Below are 17,636 nucleotides of genomic sequence, written 5' to 3' on the forward strand. Positions count from 1 at the left end.
GTGTGTGTGTGTGTGTGTGTCTGTGTGTTTGTGTATCCATGGCTAACCTTGGGTGTCATTCCTCAGGAGCCACCCATCTTGTTACTGCTGTTGTTTTTAAGATTCATTTTTATTTTGTGGGTCTGAGTGTCTGTCCTGAGTGTACTTCTGTGTATCATGCAGAGGCCACAAGAGGGCCTGATATCTCCTGGAACTGGATTAAAAATGGTTGTCAGCCATCACATGGGTGTTATTTGGGAACCCATGTTCTCCAGAAGAGCAAATTGGTGCTCTTTTTTTTTGTTGTTGTTGTTGGTGGTGTTGTTTTTTGGATTTGGTTTTTTCGAGACAGGGTTTCTCTGTGTAGCCCTGGCTGTCCTGGAACTCACTCGGTAGACCAGGCTGACCTCAAACTCAGAAATCCGCCTGCCTCTGCCTCCCAAGTGCTGGGATTACAGGTGTGCGCCACCACTGCCCGGCTCAAATTGGTGCTCTTAATCACTGAGCTGTCTCTCCAGTCACTCATCTTGTTTCTTGAGACAAGGTCTCTCATTTGCCTGGAGCTCACTGCATAGGATAGGCCGGGTTGCCTGCCCTGCAGACCCCAAGGGTCCATCTCTCTGTGCCTGGGATTGCTGGGACTACTGTTGTGAGTCTGTGCCTGGGACTGCTGCCACCCCTGGCATTTTATGTAGGTGGATCAAGCTCAAGAAAGAATACATATTCTTGCATCTCCCTCCTCTCTCTGCCTCTGTGTCTCTGTGTCTCTGCCTCTCTCTCTCTCTCTCTCTCTCTCTCTCTCTCTCATAATCATTGTCTACAGGATTCCTGGGTCCCTTTTATGGTTTTCTTTGGCAGATCTGTCTGGGAGTGGAATCTAGAACCTTGTGTGTATGCGGCAGGCTGCCCACACATGTGCAACTTCCCGTGTATTTTGTTTCTGAACTGACTTTCGCTTCTCAAAAGCCTGTCTCCCTCTCCACCCTCCTCTCTGAGAAAGGGTATAATAGCCTTGGTTTTCCGGGAACTCAATTTGTAGACCAGGCTGGTCCTGACCTCAGAGATCCAGCTGCCCTGTGAGCTCCTGGGATTAAAGGTGAGTGCCACCATGCCACCTTGATCTCCTTTTATTTATTTTTTTTTTTAATTATTTTTTTAAAATTTTTTTTTTGGTTTTTTGGATTTGGTTTTTTTCGAGACAGGGTTTCTCCGTAATAGCCCTGGCTGTCCTGGAACTCACTCTGTAGACCAGGCTGGCCTCGAACTCAGAAACCTGCCTGCCTCTGCCTCCCAGAGTGCTGGGATTACAGGTGTGCGCCACCACTTCCCAGCTTGATCTCCTTTTAAAATGTGCCAAGCCTTTTGAGTTCTTTGGTTGTTCATGTTTCCTGTTATTTCTTTTCTCTCTCCTATTTTGTGTCTCTCACCTGACATTTATTTTCCTTGTTTCTCGCATCCTTCTGTTTTTTTTCTTATTTTGTAATGTTTAATTTTTTAACTGTACCTGTTTTGTTTTTTTTTCTGTGTATGTGTGCAAGCCTGTATGTACCTTGAATGTGCAGAAGCTCACAGAGGCCAGAAGAGGGGTGTGGCATCCCCAGGAACTGGAGTTACAGGTTGTGAGCTGCGGTGTGGGTGTTGGGAACCAAACCCAGGTCCTCTGCAAGAGGAGCAAGAGCTCTTATCAGCTGCGGCATTGCGCCAGCCCCGCTGTCACTCTTGCAGATGAAACAGACTCATAGAAAGGTGTAAAAGCAGCACACAGGAGAGGTCTGGTATCCCGGCCCGGGACCTAGTTATTCGTAGACCCGAGGAGGACCCAAGCCTGTAAAGAAATAAATGGGCGGGAAAGAAGAGGAGACCAAGCATCAGGGGTTCATGTCAAGGTCTGTTTACTAACGGGAACAGGGCCTAGTTTTAAGCCCACCGTAAGGAGAGATAAGGAGGGACTGCAGGAGAATGATTTAGGGCACAGAAGGAAGGGAAGACATCTGGTACGGATGCTGGTGACAGGCTGGCGGAGGCTGGAGGCATCTTATAACTTTTTTGGATTGCTGGTTCTTCTCTAACAACCTCAGGTGTTTATCTAAGATAAAGACCAGTTGGTTCCTACAATCATCCTTGTAAAAGAGGCTTCTAACAAGGGGTCAGCAAAAGGGGAATCTCAAAGTGGGGGCTGGTGAAGACCTGGCTTCCCACCGTTTGGTCTCCTACAGTCTGGTGTCCCTATCCTAGTTTTCCCCAATAGTATAGTATAGTGCATGGTATAGTCCAGTAGCAAACCCAGGAAACGTGTGTAAGTCCACAGTCCTTATCCTAATGATTTCTTTCTCTGTGTATTCATGTTGGAACATGTTGTGTGTGTGTGTCCGTGTGTGTATGCCTGTGTGTGTCTGTCCGTGTGTGTGTGTGTGTGTGTGTGTGTGTGTGTGTGTGTGTGTGTAGTATAAATAAGGTCTACCATGACTGCTTTAGATGCATTCTAAGCAGATGCTCGACCAGGGCCACACCCCCAGCTCTCCAGCCCATGCCTCTGTTCTGGCTGTCATTGCTACAGTCACTACTTTTTATTTTCTCTAGTGGTTGGGGGTTGGCTGCAGCTACACCTAGGAAGAAAGGTGTATCCTGTGCTACTTGCAATCCCAGTTTTTCACTGAGGATCTTGATATAAAAACAAAGTGAGGTAACAGTTGTTGTCATGGGGAGTGCAGCTCCCTCAGAGAGCATCGAACTGTCATTGATGTCTTTTTCTTCTCGGATTTTAGACACAGAGTCAGTTATCTTAGCAGCTTTCAGTGTTTGCTTGCAGTTGACGGAAGGATTTCGATTGTAGTGATCTGATGGGACTTCTGGGACCAAGCCACGGCCCACTGGGCGGTGTCTCAAGTGTCTGGCCTATAAATGAACACCTTTTACTTACTTTTCTTTCTTTTTTTTTTGTTTTTTTTGTTTTTTTTGTTCTTTTTGTTTTTTTGAAGACAGGGTTTCTCTGTGTAGCCCTGGCTGTCCTGGAACTCACTCTGTAGACCAGGCTGATCTCGAACTCAGAAATCCGCCTGCCTCTGCCTCCCAGAGTGCTGGGATTACAGGCGTGTGCCACCACCGCCCAGCCCACCTTTTACTTTCTTTAAGACAGTTCAATGACTCTGCCAGTCATTTGGCCATGTTGAGCCCCAGTGTCTTTATAAAGAGGGTTGAAATGAAGGCCCCCCCTCACAGGTTGCAAGCGTAAAGCCTGTGATAGCTCAGTAAACAGTAGATGGATTCTGGTATTGTACTGTTGCCTTCTCTCCAGAATTTTTGCTTGTGCAATCAACAAATTCTCAGAATAAGGTTTTGCTTGGAACCAGGCCTCCAGCAGCTGTTGGCAGGCTTTGAGGAGTTAGAAGCTTCCCACTGAAGGAAGCTGTTTGTTTCCACTGACTGATAGGGAAAGATTAATTGTCCTTGCCCGAGAAAGACAAAAGGCCCAGTTGTGCCATTTACCAATTTAGGAACCATGGGGAGAAATGGGGTGTGTCATAACTGGCAGGTCCGGGTGGTGGAAGGAGTGAGGCAGGCCTCAGGCTGGGGGAGGGGACTCCTGAGCAGACATGGAGAAAGAAGCAGGCGTGGGAGAGGCTGTGGAGGAATGGTGGTCTCTGTACCTCTCAGATTCACAGCTTGACACAAAGAAGATCCAGAGAGGCTCAGAAGTGAATTATTATCCCTGCTTTATAGCCTTCCTCCCTGGGGGTAGGGGGTGGGCTCTGAGATCATGCTCTTACCCATTCTTTCTTGAACAGAGAGGAAAAACCAAGGCAGGGCAGCAAAGGATAGTGAGCCTTATTCTTGACTTCTTCCTTTTGCACCCACCCTCAGCAGGACACCGGTGCAGATGCTAACATCACTGCTCCTTACACAGGAGAACAACAGGACCGCAGACCCAGGCCCAAGGAGTGGTCGCGGCGTGACTCTTGGTGGATATTCACACCACTCAAGAGGCTGGAAAGGCTTCCCCTGCCTTGGGCTCCCTTTGTAAACGTTGTAAACCCTCAAAACAGGAAAGTGGCCAGGCCTCCTCCTGAGGAGCTCCAGCAGACGGGCCCTTCCCCCAGGCCTCCCTTTCAGCCTCTGCTCTGTCACAAAGATCATCGCCAGCCCCTCAACAGGACCCTCCCCGGATTATGCTGATTTTAGGTAAAAAGTCTGAACAAAGCATAGGAATCGAACATGAAAATCCACCAATCCCTGAACAGGAAATCGCACCAATCCCTGAGCTCCCCCAAGCTCAGGATTTGAAATACCACCAGTTCTCACCCAGGAAATCTCCACCCTAGAAAGCTCCACCCCCACCCTCACCCACCCCCCCCCCCCAAAAAAACCCTCCATGTAAGCACTGCACTTTGTCCAGTTCCCAGCTGTTTGCTCCCTCCCAGGAGCAGTCAGTCACTCCTGGGTTCCCCCTCCTGGGTCTCCCTGGACCCTCCAGTCAATCTCTTCTAAAAGACTTGTGCTGCTGTGACTGCCTTAGGAAGACAGGAAGCAATGAGGAGGAGCAGGAAGAGGAAGCAGAGCGAAGCTGAGGCCCGGAGCTGCTCAACTCAGCTGGGGATACCCTCCCCGAAGCTGCAGAGACTTCTTGCTCTCAGAGCCCTGTGGGGAGCTCTGGGGTCTCAGGATGCCCTTCCGTTGGGATACCGTCTCCCCCCGCATTGCTGTGTGTTTCCTGGGCTGACACATCTTTCTTCCCCCTTCCTTCCCTCCCTCACTCTTTTTTTTGTTTTTTGAGACAGGGTTTCTCTGTGTAGCCTGGCTGTCCTGGAATTTACTCTGTAGACCAGGCTGGCCTTGAACCCAGAGATCAGGCTGCCTCCTGAGTGCTGAGATTAAAGGCGTGCACCACCACTGAGATTGTTTTTACCTCAGAATTATGAAAAAACAAAAACGAGTAGTTCCATAATAAAATAAAGAATATAAACAGGTTATTCAAAGGAAAACTCGAATCATCACACATGAAATGATTAGTTTTAGGCAGTGAACCTAGGGCTCAGGCTTCAAACACTGAGACATCCCCAAACTCCTGTATGTGTTGACTAAATTATTTGAAAGCAAATTGCATAGTTTAAAAAAAAATCGCCTTTTTGGGTTTTTTGTTTGTTTGTTTGTTTGTTTTGCTTTATTTTGTTTTAGTTTGGTTTGGTTTTTCAAGACAGGGTTTCTCTGTGTAGCCCTGGCTGTCCTGGAATTCACTCTTTAGACCAGGCTGGCCTCGAACTCAGAAATCTGCCTGCCTCTGCCTCCCAAGTGCTGGGGTTAAATGCATGCGCCACCACTGCTGGGCCCCACTGGCTTTTTTTGTTTAGATTTTTTTTATTTTTATTTTTATGTACACTGCTGTGTTGCCTGCATGTCTCTGTGAGAGAATCAGAGACACTAGAACTGGAGTTGCTTACTGCGAGCTGCCATGTGGGTGCTGGGACTCAACCTTGGTCCTCTGGAAGAGCAGCCAGTGCTCTTAACCTCTGAACTGTTTCTCTAGCCTCCACATTGGCTCCCCCCCCCCAACCCCCCAGACAGGGTTTCTTTGTGTAGCCCTGGTTGTCCTGGAACTCACTCTGTAGACCAGACTGGCCTTGAACTCAGAAATCCACCTGTCTCTGCCTCCCAAGTGCTGGGATTAAAGGTGTGCACCACCACTGCCCGGCTAATAAAATATTAATATTAATAATAATTATTATTATTAATAAATAAAATATTAAAATATTAAACCGTTGCCATTGTATCTATGTGCACATGTATGTGAGTGTATGTGATATGGAGGGGGAAGGGTTCAGGTCATGTGGTGGTGTGGGGATCAGAGGACAAGTTTGTGGAGTTTCGCCTCCTCAGACCTTTGTGAGTTCCCAGAATTGGATTCCGGTCACCAGGCTTCCCGGCCAAGCACAGTCTACCTGCTGATCCAACCGACTGGCTCATAGATTGCATATTTTTATGAAAGTTAAAAATAAAGACATTAGCTGTGTGATGGTGGTGCATACCTTTAATCTTGAAATTCAGGAGGGAGAGGCAAGCAAATCGAAGCCAACCTGGTCTATAGAGCAAGTTCCAGGACAGCCAGGGCTACACAGAAACTCTGTTTTAAGAAGTACCATTATAATAGTAAAAAAACGTGCAGGGCAGTGGTGCTGCACACCTGTAATCCCAGCACTTGGGAGGCAGAGGCAGGCAGATTTCTGAGTTTGAGGCCAGCCTGGTCTACAGAGTGAGTCCCTGGACAGCCAGGGCTACACAGAGAAACCCTGTCTCGAAAAAACTAAAAAAAGAAAATGTTCACGTGTACTCAGTGAATAGGGCACTTGTCTATCATGCATAAGACCCTGGAGCCACATAAACTAGGACTTTTTAGTGGCACACTGTAATTCAAGCACTCAGGAGATGGAGATAGGAGGATTGGAAGTTCAAGGTCCAGCCTGGGCTACATGAAACCCTGTTTAGAAAAAAACAAAGGAAGAAAATGTTAAATTTACTAAAATCATGTACACTCTAGTCTTATTTTCTTTGTCTCTTAAAATGCTTCTTATAGTTGTTATTACTGTTTATTTTTATTTTTGAGATAGGCTGGCCTGGAACTCACTGTGTAGTGGAACATGACCTTGAACTCCTTATCCTCCTGTGTCAAGTGTGTATGTGGAGGGGGTGAGTGGGGTGGAAAGGTAGCTCAATGGTTAAGAGAACTGGCTACTCTTCTAGAAGATTCTGAGCACCTACAGGAGAGCTCACAACCATCTGGATTTTTTTTTTTTTTTTGATTTTTGGAATTTGGTTTTTTTCAAGACAGGGTTTCTCTGTATATTCCTGGCTATCCTGGAACTCACTCTGTAGACCAGGATGGCTTTGAACTCAGAAATCTGCCTGCCTCTGCCTCCCAGAGTGCTAGGATTACAGACGTGCGCCACCACCGCCCGGTCTTTGTTTTGTTTTGTTTTGTTTTTTGGGTTTTTTTGGGTTTTTTTGGGTTTTTTTGGGTTTTTTGGGATCACAACCATCTGGAATTCCTGTCTCAGGGGAGTCATAGACTGACTTCTGGCTTCTGTAAGCGCCAGGCACATATACAACATTCAGGAAAAAGCCCATAGGCATAAAATAAGTAAAAAAAATGTAAAGTATGCCGTATAGGCTAGGTGTGGTATTGTGTGCCTTTAATCCTAGTATTTGGGAAGTAGCATGAGAAGATCTCTATAAGTTGAAGATCAACCTGATCTGCATAGCAAGTTCTAGGACAGTTGGGTCTATATAGTGAGATCCATTCTTAAAAAAAAATGTTGGAATGGGTGCATTTTTGTGGATGTGTGCAGAGGTCAACCTAAGGTATTGTTCCTGAAGCAGTGTTCATGTATGTGTGTGTGTGTGTGTGTGTGTGTGTGTGTGTGACAGACTTTGACCTGGAATGTGCCAAGTTGCCTGGCCAGGGAGACCCAGGATCTACCATCTACCTTCCTCTCTGCTGGTATCACTGGCACATGCCTGGATTTTTATGGTGCTAGAGGTTAAGCCTCAGGCTTGTGTGTGTCTCAGCCTTTCCTGAGTGTCTCTCCAGGCCTTTTGTAGTTTGCCATCATGGATTCAAAGGCTCAATAAATGTCCCTTAAATTTTTCTTCCAAATTTTAGAATCCTAAAATATCCCCCATTCCTTTTTTTTTTCCTCAAGAGATTGACTTTTTGAAGACATGAAAGTCTTACTTGACTTTTAGATTGTTAAATTCTGGATTCTCTTCACTATCCTACATATTTGCTTGGCTAGTAGATGTCTGCCCTGACACCCAAATTCAGTTTGGGATGGATGGCCTGTTGGTCCTCCGTCCAATTCCACATCCCCAGAGAAAGGACAGGTGGTGCCATTTAGGTTAGATATGAGCTTCCCTTCCTACTGTTGATGTAACACCACCACACACTGCCACGGTTTAACATTTAGATTCATCTACTTATATTTATTTGTGTGTATACGTTCCTATGTGTGCACGCCTTGTTGCCCACAAGGAGCTCAGAGGACAAGTCTCCTTTCACCCTGTGGGGCCCAGGTCTTAAATTCAAGTCTTTGAGTTTGTCATCAAGTGTCTCACTGAGCTGTCATAGTGACAGCCCCAAATCACTCTCCTTTAATGGCTTTAAATAATGCAGCTATATTAGTTTACATTACAGTAGAGGTCTCCTTGGACTCAAATTATGGTGTCAGAAGTTGGGAACAGAGCTCCGTGGAGGAGTCCTTACCTAGCTCCTGAGAGGCCATAAATGTAACCAGTAAACGAGCGGGCACTCACCACACCAATACATAGATAAACGTCACAAGCCTGGAGACAACGCTCAGTCAGCCTACAGAATCCATGTCTGTCTGTCTCTGCTTTCCCAGACATTCACATTTCTTTTGTGACTTTTTCCTCCATCTTCAAAACAGTAATGGATCTTTTCTTTTTTTTTTCCCCATTTTCCCTTCAGATCCACCTGACTCACCTCTGCACATGCACACTCTCTTGGGGCTGCGGGGATGGGGGGGAATCACACTCACACGCATGCATGCATGCAGAGTTACTCATTTTTTTTCCACAAAAAAAAAAAATCAGTGTAATTGTTTAGCAATTGGCTCCCAGCCATGTTCAAGGTACTAAGCTCAACCCCCAGTACCCCGAACCAGTGCCACAACCCTCCCCTGTGTGAGCACTGTTCTAACACAGCACTGCATCTCATCCTGCCTGGCTCTACCCTGTTTAGAGCTGCCTGACCTGAGGGCCAATGGCTTCCACTGACCTGGTTCACTCTGCTTCCAGGGACTGTACCAGCTCATCGTGAACATCATCATGATGAATCGCGTGTGTAAGATGTTCCGTCAAGGCCTCAGGGGATTCCGGGAATATCAGATCATTGAACCTGTCCACAAGAAACATCCCGTCTTCTCCTTCTGGGATGTAAGTCACCCTGCTAAGCAAGGGTGCGGTGATCCAACGGGTGCAGTACACCACCCCCCCCCCACTCCTCACGTTGGGTCAAAGGGGACATCACCAAGCAAGTAGGCTTCTTAAGAATGGACCCTGAATTAGACGACAGCCTTTCATGGCCTGTCCTGGCAGTGCTGCCTGGGGCAGGTCTCTGGTGCGGAACAGTAGCAGGGCAGAACAGAGTAGGGGAGAAAATGGGAGCTCCTGTCCAGATGTTCTTTCCAGAGTTTGCTGTTCCTCCTCCTCTTCTTCCTTCTCTCCCTTCTTCTCAAGGAAGCAAAAGCCAGAAGTATTCTGCTTACACGTCTGTCCATGTGGGCCGAAACGCCGGCAGTGAGGTAGGCACGGTACACTTTCCAACTGTAATCACAACAGCCTGAAGGAGTTGGGGCCACAACAGAACCAGGATTTTTCTGAGTGTCTTAAAATTGTATGCATGCTCCATATTTTTTCTATCTTCACTAAAAGAAGGGGAACATTTTCAGGGCCCTGTTGGCTGTGAAGACCCCATTTTCATGATAAAGAAGGTCCCAGCTTAAAATATCTTTTTTTTTTCCTTTGAGACAGGAATTTCTTTGTGTAGCTCTGGCGGTCCTGGAACTCACTCTGTAGACCAGGCTGGCCTCGAACTCAGAAATCTGCCTGCTTCTGCCTTCCAAGTGCTGGGACTAAAGGCATGTACCACCATTGCCTGGCCCTTAAAATATCTTATCTCAACAGTAAACCATGAGCACTTTTTGTCTTAGAAATAGTGATTGGGGGGCTGGAGAGAGATGGCTCAGCAGTTAAGAGCACCGACTGCTCTTCCAACGGTCATGAGTTCAAATCCCAGCAACCACATGGTGGCTCACAACCATCTGTAACAAGATCTGACCTCTCTCTGGAGTGTCTGAAGGCAGCTACAATGTGCTCACATATAATAAATAAAATAAATAAGTCAAAAAAAAAAGAAATAGTGATTGGTTGTTCACTGTCTTGTATTTTTACTGTTGTGATAAGATACAATGACCAAGGCAACTTATAGAAGAATTTATTTGAGGCTTAGCTTAGACCTTATGACCGTCATGGCTGTGAGCACTGCATCAGGCAGGCAGGTGCAGTGCTGGAGCAGAAGCTGAGAGCTCATCTCTGATCCTCAAATAGGAAGCAGAGACAGAGCCCTGGAAATCTCAGGAGTCTTTCTGAATCTCAGGACCTCAAAGCCTGTCCCCAGGGACACACCTCCTCTAGCGAGGCCACACCTCCTAATCCTTCCCAAACAGTTCCACCCATTGGGGAGCAAGTATTCAAATATATGAGTCTGGGGGAGGGGGGAGGCGTCCTCATTCCAACCACTGCAGTCCCCATTCTGCCAGTCTGTTCCAGTTCCCCAGAGATATCTTCATTGGTACTCTGTCTCCACCCCAGCCCAGGGTAAGTATTTCCCTGTAGCGTGTAGTTATTAAAAAACAATCCATGCTAAAGCTAGCTAAGTGCTGGCAACATGGTCTCCCCTCCCCCATTGGGAGCTGCAAGTTACAGTGGTCTGCCTAGTTTCCCCACCTCTCGCACTCCAGTGCCATCTGTCCCCTGTGGCTTGCCTGTCAAGACTGGCTGCCGCTGGCTCTAAACCCCTAGCCCTCTCTTCAGCCTCTGTCCTTTAGAAATCATTCTGGGAAATTTCTTAGAATAAAATGTTAGATGCTTGGGTCTAATCACTCGTGGCCCAAGAAGAAGATGGTCATGGCTGGTCTGCATACTGAGCTGGGGAAATGTGGATTGCTGTCTGCACAGCAGGTGAGGTCAGGTGAAATCTTAGTCAGATCAGGCTAGAGCCTGTGATCGGGCAGTGGAAAAGGAAGGCGGGTCTGAAAGTTTGAGAGTGGGGACAGGGAGAAAGAGAGATGGACAGAGAAGGGGCGGAGAGAAAGTGGAGGAAGAAGATGAACCAGTTCTACATGGCCTGGAATAACCACAGGTAGCTATGGATGTCACAGAATGGCAATAGAATAATGTAGGATACATTTGTCCAATCCAGGTGTGCAGCTTGTATCAATATCAATTGAGTTTTGAATTCTTTGTGTGGGCATTTTGGGGGTGGAAGATTTACTGTCTCATCAGCCCTATAACTCCAATTTAAAGAATCTAAAGAATATCTCCTCCAAAGCAAACACATTTATCATATGAACAGCCTGACTTTTAGGCTGGCAGAATTTGCATTTTTAAAGTACTCCAGACAAACAGAAAATATCTGACAGGTCTTTTTATGAATAGCAAATCTTAATACCCAATTTCTTTTACTCTCTGGTTTCATCCTCTATGCTATAAAGTAGAGAAAGTTTATTTTAGTGAATTTATTTTGTTTCCTGAGTTCCATTCCTCCAGGGATGTACCCTGTATGACCCCCCCCCCCATCTTTTTTTAAAGATTTATTTATTTATTATATGTAAGTACACTGTAGCTGTCTTCAGACACTCCAGAAGAGGGAGTCAGATCTTGTTACGAATGGTTGTGAGCCACCATGTGGTTGCTGGGATTTGAACTCAGGTCTTAACCACTGAGTCATCTCTCCAGCCTGTGACCCCCTATTTTTTAACTACATATTCAGGGAGCCCTAAGAGTAATATAAATCTGTAACCTAGTCTCCTGGCTGGTCAGAGTTTGTCAGTTATTTCTGTTTACCCTACACCAATTATCCTGTTTGAGTTTGTTTTGGGGCAGACAAGATTTCTGGAGTAATGTCTCATTTAGGAGTTCCCAGATTATTAGTGCTTATCTGTGCCTAAAGATCTCCAGGGCAAGCTGGGTGGTGGTAGCGCACGCCTTTAATCCTAGCACTCTGGGAGGCAGAGGCAGGTGGATTTCTGAGTTCTAGGCCAGCCTGGTCTACAGAGTGAGTTCCAGGACAGCCAGGACTACACAGAGAAACCCTGTCTTGGAAAAACAAAAAACAAAAAACAGAAAACAGAAAACAAAATATTTCCAGGGCATAAACTTCCAAATAGGGCCAGATAAAGTTAGAAGCAGAAGTTTAAGTAGGTGTAAGACCTTTCCTAGAAAGACCCGGGCACAATTTTCTTGGGACATACATAAAATATTACAGAAAGTCCCCAAGAATGCAACACGCAGAGGCCAAAAAGCCAACCGTGAGAGACAGGAGGACAGAGATGGCAGCGTCTGGCTCAGCTTTGTGGGAACTCTGCCCAACAGCTGGGTTGGCTTATGACTCTTGCTCTTTGCAGTGGACACGACTGTGCCAGCCAACCGTTGTATGGGACTTGATAAAACCAGTTTTGTTCTGTTGACGAAGTGGAGCAAGAACGAATGTGCCATGTGTGACTTGCTATAGAAACTTAACAAAGCTCCGCTTCCCCCGCCTCCCTTGGTCCCGCCTCTCTCCGCCTCCGCACTGTCCTTCTGTCTACTTCTTTCTCCTCTTCCATTTCTCCCCTATTATTCTTTACCTGCTGCCGTTTCCTTCCCTCTGCTGCGTGCCTCCGCCTTCACAGTTGTTGTTGATGCTAACACCAGGCAGAGTTGGGGCTTTTGAGCAGAGGTGATAACAAAACTGCTAGCTGGAGGTCCGCCAGGGTTTGCCGGTCACCAGAGCGGCCTGGGTCCGATAGAAGGGCTTCCTTCCCATGTAGAGCTCCAGGGACGCTTTTACTGACTTTGCCTTCTCCGCGTCCTTTCTTTCAGAAAAAGAAGCAAGGCCGCATTTCGTTTGATACCCAGGACTTTGCTGCGGAGGAGGTGTGTGGAGCTCCACCTTTTCCCTCTGTGGGCTCAGGGCGGGTCTGCTCTTCTGTCTGCTTCAGCCTGAAGAAGCACCGGACATGGCTGGTTTTAGTTCAGATTCTGCCTGCACCGGTGGCCCTCTGAAGTGGTCACTCAGTTCTAATCACAGTGACCCTGTCCCCTGTCCTCGGCATATCAACTGTTACCACTGTTTCACTGAGAAGAGCCGGTCTGGGAGTGTTTCTGGGCTTGGACTTATGGGAAAACAGCAGAAAGCAAACCAGAGGACACGGGATGGCCAGCCAGATGGAGGGAAACCCCTCGGCCTGTTGGTGAATTCTGGTTTGGCCCTGAACTCTCTGAGGGATGCCGGCATACATGGCCCCCTATATTGGATGTTCTTTAAGCTTCTCTAACAAGAGAAGGGCTTTCTATCTGTAAGGGTCTTTCGGCTTGTGTGATGTGCGCAGTCTCTCAACTCTAACACCATTATTACCTTCCTCTTGTCTGACCACCAAACCCTGGATATTAAATTCTGATTTAATATCCAATTTTAAAGTTAAAGGGACCTGTCTATTTATAGGAATCAGTCACAGTCTCACTCTCTCAGACCTGACATGACCCTGGTCCAACACATTTGGACTCTTCTCTGAGGAAAGAGGGAGAACAGAACTTTGTAATTGTTACTAACAACTGCTGGGCCCATTCCATTGTTCCACCCTACCCCTTGGGGGCGTGGATCCTCTCACACTGCTCTCCGGGATACAACCTGATCTCTCCATCCCCTCAATAGTGAAGCTTAGCGAGGAAGTCTTTTGAATTCTTCAGAGCAGCTGACGCCTAATGTTAGACATGAAAGGGCTGGCAGAATTTTACCCTGATTCACCCAGGAGAAACCAGGGACTTGTCTAAGCACCAGAGAATTCTAGAACTGAGGGATGTTCTGTGCACAGGAGTTGGGAAAAGCAAGAGGGCTTCAGAAGGAACGTCCGCAGTGGCTGACACAGCCTGTAGACAGTGGCAGACAAATGAGTCTGGCCTGACTGGTCCCTACACAGACTCGCATGCTAGTCCACACAAGGACAGTTCCCCCACTCTGCCCCATTACAGTGTACCTGTTTGTGGTGGATAAAGAGATTCTGGTGCAAGATGGCCCCATACCCAGCTTGGGCAGGTGCCAGGACTATTTTCTGAGTTCTTTCATCCATATGGGGATGATTCTTGGGCTGGATGAAAGTGTTGTGAGATGGGTGTGTAAGATGCTCACTCTGACTGTTGGCACACAACCCTTAGTCTGCATCAGCTACTCCAGTGTGTAGCTTGGGCAAGCGTGCAAGCAACAATATGGAGAGTCGCCTACTAGAATACTCTGGCCTTGTCTTCCCAGGGTCACTTCCCTCCAAGGGCCATTTCTATCACACAAAAGAAGCCATCCTGGAGGACAAACCAGGAGATCCAAGACCTCTGCAATATTCTTCAGGCTCTAGATTGCTACCGCAACTATACCGAGTCTCTACAGCTGCTCCTGGCCAAGGTCATGCGCTTTGAAAGGTCAGTGAGGGGAACAGCCCGTGGCTCCTAGACTTGGGCGGAGCTATACAAGAGGACCCCAGAGGAGAAAGACCAGCAGATCACCTGAGTGCTCCCTGTAAGGGCAGCAGCACAGCGTAGTCACTTACTGAGTCCTCAGATTACAGTCCTGGAATCTGAAATGACCAGACGGGCTCTGATCTGATCTAGTCTAGTTCACATATTTTTCAAGTATTTCTCTGTGTAGCCCTGGTTGTCCTAGAATTCACTCTGTAGACCAGCATCTCAGCCTCCCGAATGCTGGGGTTAAAGGCATGTACAAATAAACCTAGCTTAGATTAATTAATTAATTAATTAATTATTCGTGGAGGTCAGAGGACAATGTATAGATGTACAGAAGTCATTTCCCTACTCCCACATGTGTTTCTGATACCGAACTTGGTGACATATGCCTTTGCCCACTGAACCATCTGGTAACCCACCCCCCCCAAATATTGATTCTGCTGGACTTTTTTTTTTCCCCAAGACAGAGTTTCTCTGTGTAGCCCTGGCTGTCCTGGAACTCACTCTGTAGACCAGGCTGGCCTTGAACTCAGAAATCTGCCTGCCTCTGACTCCCAGAGTGCTGGTATTACAGGCGTGCACCACCACCACCCGGCTCTGCTGGACTTTTATGTATTTAAAACATTACTCTTTACCAATCTGTTAAAGGGCTCATAGCATACAATATCATGTAAATATCTTATCCTGGAGAAGTCATGGAGGTTTTATGGAACTATGGCATGAGAAACCATCACAGTGGCTTCTTGGGGGCACCATAGGAGATTGAGGTTAGATCCAGGGTCTAAAGTCACTGTAGGTTTGCACTTTGGTGATCCTAGGGGCCACGTGTACTACTGTCTGTAAATCTAGACTCCTTTTGACTGATGCATGATCCCTTATGACAAGGGCAGGATATTCCTTGGGCAAGATGGCTTGCTTGGTCATCAGCCTTACAGAGAAGACAGCATTAGAAGGCTTAGCGTCCAAAGTGCTTGACTTAGTGTCTAAAGTGCTTGGCTTAGTGTCTAAGGTGCTTGGCTTAGTGTCTAAGGTGCTTACTCCAGGTCTGACCAACTGAGTTCAATCCCTTGGACCCACAAGGTGAAGGAGAGGCAGCTCATGTGAGCTATCCTCTGGCCTCCACACAAACACACACTAATGCAATAATTATAAAATTAACTTAAAGAGTAGGTGGATTTAACTACAGATGCATAGACCAGGACATTCCAGCAGAGAGAACTATCTGCTTCATTCACATCCAGGGGAGAAGAGCAGTTTACTCTTTTCTGTAAAGATTCCACATCAAAAGAACAATGGGGGGGGGTGGAGTAGGGCAGAAGAGAGGAGGAAAGAAAAGCAGGCTGGCAGCTCGGTGTCCGAGTGTCCCAGAGGAAAAAGAAAGTCATGGAGCAAGCAGCTAAAGCCCCATCTGTCCCAGCGGGACTCTGAGCTAGCCACTTAACTTTTTGAGCTTTGCAGTTTTCTTTGGTGAAATAATGCCAGTGTTGACTGTATTTCAGATGGAGAGATTTGGGGGCAGAGTGGGCAAAGAGATGATCCTTAAAGCCCCCTGCTAATTGTTAGCCATCCCTGGGACCAGGAATTAGCATTTTAGACAGAGGCCTTTAGCTATATAGAAAACCCATCCCCAGGGAGGGTCTTGAAGGTCATCTGAAAGTCAGTCTCAGCCAGAGCGAGAGGGTCAGTGTGAGCAGTCAGTCTGTCTCCTAGTATTGGGGTTCAGCGCAGGCCTCTTGCTCTCTTACATTCCTTCTCTCTTTCTTGTACTCACTCTGTGTCTGGAACGCACACACACACACACACACACACACACACACACACACCCCGTCCCTTTTCACATTTTGTTGTTGTTGTTTTGAGATAAGGTCTTACTAAGTTTTTCTGGCTAGCCTCAAACTCACCCTGTAGCCCAGGCAAGCCTGAGACTGGAGATCTTCTTACCTTAGACTCTCAGCTGAGATGCCAGGCCCAAGGCCCCCAGACCCAGTCTCCCTCCCCATTGTGCTAAAATGGTTGCCACAGCTTCTAATGGCCCCTTCAGCCTGACTCCAGAGGGAAAGATTATCTCATGGGTCAGCCTTGACGACATTTTTTTTTCCTTTTGTTTTTTTCTTCCTTCCTTCTTCCTCTAACTCCATCCATTGGATTGACTTCATCTGGAATCGTCAGTGGGGTCTGGGTTTAAGGACTGTTAAAGAATCCGATTAGCATTAGGCTTGGGTATGTGTGTCCTAAGTGACATACAGAGCTACTAGAGAGACGATGTCCCTCCTCTCTTATCTTTAATTTGGGAGGGCATGCTCAGCATCTCCATGGAGGTCAGGGGGCAACTTGAGGGACTGAGTTCTCTCCTTCCACCATGGACCCTTGTAACAAACTTGGGCAGTCAGGCTTGGCCCCTAGCGCCTCCACAGGCCCCTTTCTCTGTCCCTCCTAAGCATGTCACCTATAGTTCAGACAAGAGAAACTGAGCTTCAAAGAGATGACCCCCTTACAGTCACACAGCCAAGTGTAGAACCAGGATTTGGTCCCAGTGTGGCTTTAAAGCCAGTGCCTGTCACTGCTCAGTTTATGACTCCATGGCCCTGGGCACCTCTGGTCACATACTGTCACTCAAACACTCAACAGATGCTAAGCTTAACCAACAATGAGCCACACTGAAGCAGCAGACTGGCTAAGGGTGAGTGAAGGGCCCTGCCTGACAGGCCGGATGGGCTGTTCTGAAGTCTCTCCTACTCTAAGGTTGTGCCCTCACGGCTCTGAGCACACAACACCGAGTCTGGAACACTTTCTAAATAAAAGCTGTCCCTCCGCCTTTCCCAGGTTTGGTCGCCGGCGTGTCATGGTCAAGAAAGGGCAGAGAGGCAATAGCTTTTATTTCATCTACCTGGGCACAGTAGCCGTGACAGAGGATGAGGACGGGAGCAGTGCTTTCCTGGACCCTCACCCAACACTGCTGCACAGGGGTGGCTGCTTCGGGGTGAGCCTCAGGGAAGGGCCTCCACTTCCGGGGCTTGGGGTTAGGGTATGGGAGGACTCCTGCTCCGACCTCTTACCCAGGCCCCACGTGGGCCCCAAGGCCCTTCCCTACCTGTCACCTGTCAATGAGTTGAACTACGCTCATCTCCCCACCTGTCTCTGCCTTTTTGCCCTTCATAGATGCTGGGATTCTGTAGACTTCACAGAGGCCTCTCCACTCCCTCTGCTCTGGCCTGTTTCGACCTGTTGTCTCTTTCCCACATACAGATAAAGGGTGGGAGGGTGAATGGGAGTCTGGAGGGGGCCAAGGGGGACTTCTAGAGGGAGGCAGAGGCAGGGAGGATGGACACAGGGCTGAGTGTGGAGTCACACATGCCCTTGTCCTTGCTTCCCTC

The 17,636-nt window shown here is 47.5% G+C and overlaps 1 protein-coding gene across 2 annotated transcripts in view; it reads left to right on the forward strand.

Annotated features, from left to right (window-relative positions):
* Cnbd2 (cyclic nucleotide binding domain containing 2) overlaps window positions 1-17,636 on the forward strand; it is a 55,126-nt gene that overhangs the window by 11,956 nt on the left and 25,534 nt on the right. For both annotated transcript variants that reach the window (XM_052184099.1, XM_052184100.1), the window contains exons 3-6: window positions 8,785-8,922; window positions 12,631-12,684; window positions 14,057-14,220; window positions 17,086-17,242. In XM_052184099.1, the coding sequence (XP_052040059.1) occupies window positions 8,785-8,922; window positions 12,631-12,684; window positions 14,057-14,220; window positions 17,086-17,242 (513 nt within the window). The remainder of the gene's footprint in view (window positions 1-8,784; window positions 8,923-12,630; window positions 12,685-14,056; window positions 14,221-17,085; window positions 17,243-17,636) is intronic.

Source organism: Apodemus sylvaticus, chromosome 5 (genome assembly GCF_947179515.1).
Source record: "Apodemus sylvaticus chromosome 5, mApoSyl1.1, whole genome shotgun sequence".
NCBI classification, from domain to species: domain Eukaryota; kingdom Metazoa; phylum Chordata; class Mammalia; order Rodentia; family Muridae; genus Apodemus; species Apodemus sylvaticus.